Source organism: Lucilia sericata, unplaced genomic scaffold (genome assembly GCF_015586225.1).
Source record: "Lucilia sericata isolate MDLA Ls3-8-SP2 unplaced genomic scaffold, ASM1558622v1 Contig000745F_arrow, whole genome shotgun sequence".
NCBI lineage: Eukaryota > Metazoa > Arthropoda > Insecta > Diptera > Calliphoridae > Lucilia > Lucilia sericata.
Window position 1 is genome coordinate 221,768 of NW_023994742.1, and position 8,661 is coordinate 230,428.

The 8,661-nt window shown below is 32.2% G+C and overlaps 1 protein-coding gene across 1 annotated transcript; it reads right to left on the minus strand.

Moving 5' to 3' along the window:
* Nucleotides 1-4,082: 4,082 nt before the first annotated feature.
* LOC119607756 (protein disulfide-isomerase A3) lies at nucleotides 4,083-8,335 on the minus strand. Its single transcript, XM_037961858.1, has 4 exons — nucleotides 7,960-8,335; nucleotides 5,428-5,868; nucleotides 5,242-5,355; nucleotides 4,083-5,174 (listed from the first exon to the last, which is right to left on the minus strand). Exons 1-4 carry the CDS (start codon nucleotides 8,103-8,105, stop codon nucleotides 4,409-4,411), a joined length of 1,467 nt encoding a protein of 488 aa, XP_037817786.1. The 5' UTR covers nucleotides 8,106-8,335; the 3' UTR covers nucleotides 4,083-4,408.
* Nucleotides 8,336-8,661: the final 326 nt, after the last annotated feature.

Here is an 8,661-nt window from a genome sequence, read left to right on the forward strand (position 1 = left end):
CAGTTGAAGAACGAAAAAGTTCCAAAAAGTCCCCTTTTATATGTTATCACTTAATCCGGGCTGTACATTATTAATTTTATGTTTCTAGGTTCAATATTATAAAAAATTCAAAAAGTACCAGTCGAAGAACGAAAAAGTACCAAAAAGTCCCCTTTTAAATGTTATCACTTAATTCGGGCTGTACATTCTTAATTTCATTTTTCTAGGTTCAATATTATAAAAAATTCAAAAAGTACCAGTCGAAGAACGAAAAAGTACTAAAAAGTCCCTTTTTATAGATTATAATTTACTCCGGGCTCTACATATTTATTTTTATGTTTCTAGGTTTAATTTTATGGAAAACTCAAAAAGTACCAGTCGAAGTACGATAAAGTTCCCATTTTATAGATTCTCATTTACTCCAGGCTCTAATTGCTTAATTTCATGTTTCGAGGTTCAAATTTTGTAGCAAGCTCAAAAAGTACCAGTCAAAGAACGAAAAAGTACCAAAAAGTGCCATTTTATAGATTCTCATTTACTCCAGGCTCTACGTGCATAATTTCATGTTTCTATGTTCAATTTAACAGAAAACTCAAAAAGTGCCTTTTGAAGAACTAAAAAGTACCAAAAAGTCCACTTTTATAGATTCTCAAGTGCTTAATTACATGTTTCTAAATTCTAAGTCAAAAAAGTACCAGTTGCAACATCGTATTGGGAGCCCGTTATTATGTATTCATATGTTAAGTTAATAAACCAAAAACAATGTTTTATAAAAAAAGTACCAAAAATAGGTACAATTTTCACCCCTTAAACGTCCGAATATCCAAAAAGTACTAAATTCATATTTTTATTTGTTCGTCAAGTTATGAAGGATTCAAAAATATTTTTTGAATGTTCTCTGGTTTAAAAGATACATGGGGTGCAAAAGAAGTACCAAATTACAGTTTCTACCCGTTTATTCCCCAAAGGAGCCGAATTTGAAAAAAGTACCAGACACCTGTCCGCTTATATTTTAAATGAATGACGATAAGCTTTAAACTGTTTTTGTATCTTTTATAGTTTAGGAGATATGAGGTTACCGAATTTACCCGTTTTTACCGTTATTATGTATTCATATGTTAAGTTAATAAACCAAAAACAATGTTTTATAAAAAAAAGTACCAAAAATAGGTACAATTTTCACCCCTTAAACGTCCGAATATCCAAAAAGTACTAAATTCATATTTTTATTTGTTCGTCAAGTTATGAAGGATTCAAAAATATTTTTTGAATGTTCTCTGGTTTAAAAGATACATGGGGTGCAAAAGAAGTACCAAATTACAGTTTCTACCCGTTTATTCCCCAAAGGGGCCGAATTTGAAAAAAGTACCAGACACCTGTCCGCTTATATTTTAAATGAATGACGATAAGCTTTAAACTGTTTTTGTACCTTTTATAGTTTAGGAGATATGTGGTTACCGAATTTACCCGTTTTTACCATTTTTAACCCCCTAATCATTCGAATTTCCAAAAATCCCGTCTTAGTGGATCTATTTGGTGGGAGACCAACCTCCTGTACAAATTTAAGCTCTTCAGCTAAAATCGTTTAGGCTGTGCGATGATGAATCAGTCAGTCAGTAACGTTAGAATTTTATATATGTATGTATGTATGTATGTACATATATAGATTTCGTGCATTGAATTATACTGTAAAAACATTCTAATGTTCGACTTGAATTCAAGTTTCGTTTTCACTGGAGAATGCTATTGAATTAAAGTGCAATGAAAGTGTATTTCAACACTTGAAATTTGAATGTTTGACTGGAATTAAACTTGTTTTAAACTTTAATTCCAGCAAGAATGCTTATTTGGTATAGTGTGACAACTATAAGGGATCTAAAGTCGACATAAAGCCCACAATGATTAGTACCAATATTTTGCCCACACAACATCTACATACCTAGCCAGGTTATATCCTCTAGTTCCGTGAAGACATTCTCTACAAAGCTATAAATTTGTATAAAAGACGGCTTAACAATTGTTTCTTGTAAATATTCGGCCACCATAGTGTTTGGAGACAACAAGAGCTTCACTGAAAGGCACACCTGACAGACATCGCGCTCTATTATGGGTGTATGGTAGTGATTCTGCTAAGATCAATGGTATAAGAATAAGTATGTATCTCAAGGATAACCCCTGAATACGGCAATCAGCTTCCTTCCATTGCCTCTAGGTGATAATATACCATGTCACCACTAGCCGACCGACCACCACCCGCCTAGGCTACTAGGGAGGTATACAATTGCCACTCTCTTGTGGGCATTCTTCCAGGAGACCATCATGATGCCTCCTCTTTCTTGAAAAGAAAGACGTTCTTTATAGATAAATAAATAATTAATTAACACCATTACATACATTTTTTAATCTTCTAGATCTCACAAATATGCCAAATATAGATTTCGATAAACACTTTTGGGTATTAAACGAAAACAAACCCATATAATTATTAACAATTTAACTAAATTCAACCCAACACTTGCTGTTTCTTTGTACAATGACCCTCGGTATAGTAGTATAGCATACAATCTTATTAATTTTAATTTTTAGTAAAAAATTATTTTTTTATTTAAAGAATATCATTTCTGTCATTTTAGATTTTCGCACACACACAACAACAGATTTTTTTTGGCAAATAAAAAATGCAGAAAACTGTTTGGCGCGAAAAATTCTAGCAGAATTTCTTTTCGCAGTCGGCAGAATTGACATCAACTGCACTTCCCATTTGAAATACACATGTTCGATACCCTAGCCCTTTACGGTATGACATACCAGCAATGTAAAAAGGTGTAGCTCCGTTGACGTCAACGAAGCTGGTTTGAAGTCAAAGCAGCGACTCGAATTAGGCGCGAAAACACGAAAATATCTGAGGCGAAGCATATACATCGAAGGTTGAGCAAAGTTCTACACCGGCCAAATTTCAATGAGCGGCTTATTATTAGATAAAAGAAAACTTGCTTAAATGAAAACAAATTAATTTTATATTGTAAAATTCCACAAATTTAGCGAAAGTATTCTGTAAATTGTACAAAATATGGCGAAATTTTCAAGCCGTATTAAGCTGAAAAATTTTTGGCGGCGGCGGCTTTGACATTTCGTTCGGCGGCTAGGCTTAAGCCGAATCGGCGCAAGTCTCAGTCTGACCGTGCAGCACGTTTTTGTAGTCAGCTGTTTTGTAAAAAAAATAACAAATTTGACATTTCGTTTGTGAATATGTCATGTAGGGTTTTATAAATCGATTTTAAAACAATCGAAGAATCGACTTTTAGTCGGAAAAAGTCGAAGTCGATTTTTTGTCCAAGCGAAGTCGATAAGTCAACTATCTTGTATAAAAGTCAAAGAATCGATTTTGCAAATAAAAGTCGAGAATTCGAAAATTTTAATTTTTTAAAAACATTCTAATATTCTTCATATTTTTGCTTTAAGCCTGTTTTCATTTTTATTTTTCAGTTATGCGAATACAGAACTTTTTTGGAAAAAGCCGAAAAAAGTTCAAAAAGTCGAGAAAATTCGATAAAAATATAAAAAATGTCGAAAAAGTGGAACAAATTTGAAAAAAGTTGATATTGGAAAAAGTTCGTTCGAAAAGTCGACTTTTCATAAAATACAAAAAATAAAAAAAGTCGACTTTTATCAAAAAGCAAAAACTATTTCTCTCTCTTTCCCACAAAACTGTTTAAATGAGTTTTTTTGCCTCTTCACACCAAACTATTTAAAAATCAAATACAAGCTGGTTTTAAACTTGTTTAAATGTCTTGACTCCTCTGTATACTTTGCGATTTAACCCAAGTCCCCATAAAAGCACTGTTCCCAAAATCACCCAGCACCCTGTTGTATATATCAAAATCTTCTAGTGTCGTTAGGTATAATTTCGAATGTCAAATATTTAGCCTGTTGGGTAACAGGAATAGGTTCACTGGAAAACCCTTTGGTTTTGTGCCAATTTTTTCTATTTTTATTAATCCTCATTGGACCGATGGTACACAAATTGAGATCAACATATATACCAAACATGATCTTTTCAGATATGTGTTATGAACTTTGCAAAAAAAGAAACATTTTACGCATTAATTTAAAATTTTCCACTTTTTTTATTAAATTAAATTTAAGATAAAAAAGATTCTTTTGTTGTTGTTGTTTTATACTAAATGCTATAGAAAAAATCTGTCGTTTTATGAAAGGAAATAGATCTTAAATGGAAATTGAAAAAAATATTCATACGATATTTTGAGAGTCGCGTAAACTCTTGCTTAATGTTTGGAAATGTGTGCGAAGTTCCTTTCTTGATCTTTTCAAACTCAAAAACAAACATATTTTTTTATACTGATGTTACGCATGCTGTTGTTGTTGCTGCTGTTATTACTTCTTACACTATGTACGACGTAAAATATGTTTACAGTTCAGTTTTCTTGGGTTTGCCGCTACGATCGTAGCCGTTAAGTTCATTGGTGGCATGTTTGGCAATGTACTTAATGAAATCATCTACTTCACGTCCTTCATTGTAGGCAACGGGCTTGTTCTTGGCATCCTTGGGTAGCCAGAACAAAGTGGGGAAGCCACGTACATTGAATTCTGGAGGAACATCATTGGCGGTGGCGTCCATCTTGACGATGGCTACATCTTCGTCTTGCAATTTCTCACCCAATTCATCGAAGACGGGAGCCAATTTCTTGCAGTGACCGCACCAGGGAGCATAGAACTCAACTAAGGTGTCTTTGTCGTTATTGATGACAACATCATCAAAGTTCTTGGCTACAGCTACTTTGACGGGAGCATCATTGCTTTCGGGAATAGGTTCAGACTTGATGTAGGGTTCCAATTCACCTTCCAACAATTTTTCGGCAAATTCGCGCAAGTTATCTACAGAGAATTCTTCTTTCAAGGCATATTTCAAGTTCTTGGCATCACGGGCCAAAATGACAGGCTTGTCACCGACGAAATCGTAACCGTATTCATTTAATTCATGTTGGAAGTCATCCTTGGAGGAGATGGCAAAGCTAAGTTTACCCACAAATTCCTTGGCTACTTTAAGTACGCGGTTACGCCAGTAGTTGGTACCCTTGGGGTTCTTGGTGTAATCAACGGAGTAGTAGGCGGTAATCAAAGGATTTTGGAAATCACGTACGGTGTCTTGAGTACGGTGGCCAACCAAACCATGGCTATAAAATATAAATAAAAAATTTTAATAGGCTGCAATTAATAAATTATTTTTGTAAGTAAACTTACAAGTTCTCTTTGATGAATGTGGTCAAATCAGCATCGGAGCTACCTTCAAATTTAACGGTAGATTCTTCGAATTTATTGCTCAAATGAGGAGCACGGATGAGTACAATTTTGTCGCTGTTTTAAGTAAAACATATAGTTAATAACAATATTACATTTTATGTGTGTGAGTGTTTTTTTAGCAATTACCTTTCACCAGCCTTTTCCAAAACAGCACTGTCGCTACTATGGCCAAAACGATATTTCTCACGATTTTTATCGGCAAACTTCAAGAAAGTCTTGGCCAATTTTGAATCAGCATCCTTGAAATAACCAAACAATGTGGTTTCTTTGGTATTCAAGAATTTTTCCAATTCTTCAACTGAGCGTATTTCCTTAGAAGCTGGTCCAACTTGAGCGCGCATATATTTGGCAATACCGTTAGCTTCACGGGGACCACTGTAATCTTGTGACACTTCGTCGCCCTTGAATATCTTCAATGTGGGATAACCACTGACGGAGAATTTATTACAAGTTTCCTTGCCACCTTCAGTACAATCGACCTTGGCCAAAGTAATTGGTGGATCATCGCCTTTAACAATTTCAGCAGCTTTGGCATATTCGGGTTTTAAACGTTTGCAGTGACCACACCTGTAAATAATGATGAAATATTAATATGTAATAGAGTTTAACAGAGACTTGTTGGGATTTCGGATTAGTCGAGACGTTACACATCAGGTTTGGCAAAATTGGAACAATTGTCCTTTCTTGGTACTATTGGATCTTTAAAACTACGATGGCCTATTTATTACGATTTTAAATTAATATAATTAGATAATAATGTTTAATGGTCTTTAAAGTGCATTTCAATAGACGTTTAAAGTACTGTTTACTAATCTATGAGCTAGTCTGACTTTTCATTAGTCTATTATGTTAACTAGTCTAAAGAATAGTGTTTAAATTGGTGTTTGAGCCATTTTATAGACTAGTCTATTATCCAGTCTATAGACTAATCTATTGTCTAGTCTGTAGACTAGTCTTTTATCTAGTATATTAATTAGTCTTTTATCTAGTATATAGAATAGTCTTTTATCTAGTCTATAGAATAGTCTTTTGTCTAGTCTATAGAATAGTCTTATGTCTAGTCTATAGATTAGTCTTATGTCTAGTCAATTGATTAGTCTTTTGTTTTGTCTATAGATTAGTATTTTATATATGGAGAATTTATAAACCTGTTAAAGTTTCCGGATGGAATCTGAATAGATATAAAGATAGATAATTTTTAGAAAAGAGCACATCTATATTTACATAAATTCTTTTGGTTTAAGTTTTTTAGGGCTTTAAAACGCTTAAATTTGAGGAATTTTTAATCAAAGATTTACATTTAATTATATTTCTATTCAAAAATAAAGGGGTGAAATATTGATAAAAAGAAATTTTGATAAGGAATATTTCTAGAATTTTTAAAGCGGAAATTAAACTCAACATCATAAAAATATGTATGTATGTTAACATCAATAATTGCGTGGGCTAACAAAGCTGTGGTTACAATTCAGATAAGGGTGTGGCATTATGTTCATGTTTTGATAACAACATCTAGGTATTTGTGCACCCAAAAAAAAACATAAACATTAATTTATTTCTAATCGAAGAAACGATGATAGAAATGTTACAAAAGCAAAGAGATATAAAATTAAAAATGTTGTGAAAGAAATGATAAAATTATTTTCTTATCATTTGTGTGTTCAAGAAAATTTATAGGGAGATTTATTTTTAGGATGAAAATAAAGTGATAACGGGTTTATGTGCAAGAATTGTACAATTATATAGCTATTGCCAAGATTTTAAAGAAACAAAGATTAGAACCGTCTTTACTAAAAAAGTTCTTCAAACTTTTAAATAAAAATTACTGAAAAAGAACTAATTTCGGAAATGTTCTAACAAAAATCATTGAACAATCGTTCTATAGAACTAGTGTCGACCTCAAAGGCTACCATTGAACCAGTTACAGGAGACAATTTGAACAAAAATCGTTGGTCTCAATGCCAAAATAGAATGAGTAAAAGCTATAATATAGAACTAGTTTTGGCACTAATTTTTTCTAGGTCCATACAACTATTTATTCGATGATTCAATGTTCACTCCTAAATTTGGGTTTTATTCAATCATTTTAATTATAAAATAATATATCATTTATGATTGCAATGAAGGCAACAAATCGATCTGTTTTAAGTATTTTAATACTAATAGGTATACAGTTATAAAACAATTATCTTATTAACCAGTTTTTTTTAATAACTTTTTTAATTGCAAATAACATTTGAATTGAAATTTTTTAAACCCATTTGTAACATTTGTTCTTTACAAATTTCTCATTTTCTGACACACAGTGCACGATTATTATGATAAGCCAAAATAACAACAACTTCATCTAGTAAATAAAGCTTTTCTCTACAATAGTATTACACACAACAACAATATAACAGAGAAAAAAAGCAGCACTTTTTGCCTTTGTTGTTGTATGTTAATCATGAAATGAGAATGTACAAAAAAAGGAGAACAAACAATAAAAAGAATGTGCAAAAAAGCCCCATCATGGCTACCGCTAAGAAATTTATATGGAAAAAGTGTTGGGGGGATGACGTGTAACATCTTTTATTGCAAATTAAATATTGTATTAACCGGTTAATTACCTTTCATTGGAAATAAATAAAATATTTAATATAATTTTTTGCCACTTACCATGGAGCATAAAACATAACCAATGTAGTTTCATGTTGAGCCAAAGTTGAGGAGAAATTGTCATCAGTCAATTCAAGTACATCTTGTTCGCCAGCACTTACAAGACCAATAATGGCCAAACAAAGAACAAAAATGGTTCTATGCATTTTGCTTTTAATTTGTTAAAAGTAAAATATATTTAATATAAATACTACTATTCTTAACTGGTTTCTTTCTATCTTTCTGTAAGAAAAAAACTTTTTTTAACAAACTATCACAATTAAAACTACAGTAGAATATATAAAGAACCGGCAAACCCGTTCACTGTTAATTTACAATTGATTTTTTTCCAACAAACACAAGGCCACGTCAGCTTAGATCTGCGCCAGGGTGCACTTATAAGCAGGGCTGCCAGATAAATTTGTAGAAATATCGGCAATTCTTTCCCAAAAACTCGGCATTTATCGGCACTTACGTTTTAAAAATCGGCAATAAAGCGACAATTGAAAGAAAATCTATTTTGTACCAAAGAAACATAACACAAATAATAAAAAAAATCACAATATTGTTTTTACATACATGCATAACTAAGGGAATTTTTATTCAGAATAGGTCTAATAAAAGAACTCTTTGTAAGGGTACACCGAAACTTTGGTTTACTGGAATAAAATCTATTAGAATTTGTATCACTTTTGCAGAAAAATGTAAATGTATAATTATTTG

Excerpts from the sequence above, each read along its gene's own strand:
- LOC119607756 (XM_037961858.1), bottom strand. The coding sequence starts at position 8,105 with ATGCATAGAACCATTTTTGTTCTTTGTTTGGCCATTATTGGTCTTGTA. Across the intron at positions 5,869-7,959 it reads GTTATGTTTTATGCTCCATG|GTGTGGTCACTGCAAACGTT; the intron begins GTAAGTGGCAAA and ends CATTATTTACAG. Across the intron at positions 5,175-5,241 it reads ACATTCATCAAAGAGAACTT|CCATGGTTTGGTTGGCCACC; the intron begins GTAAGTTTACTT and ends TATATTTTATAG.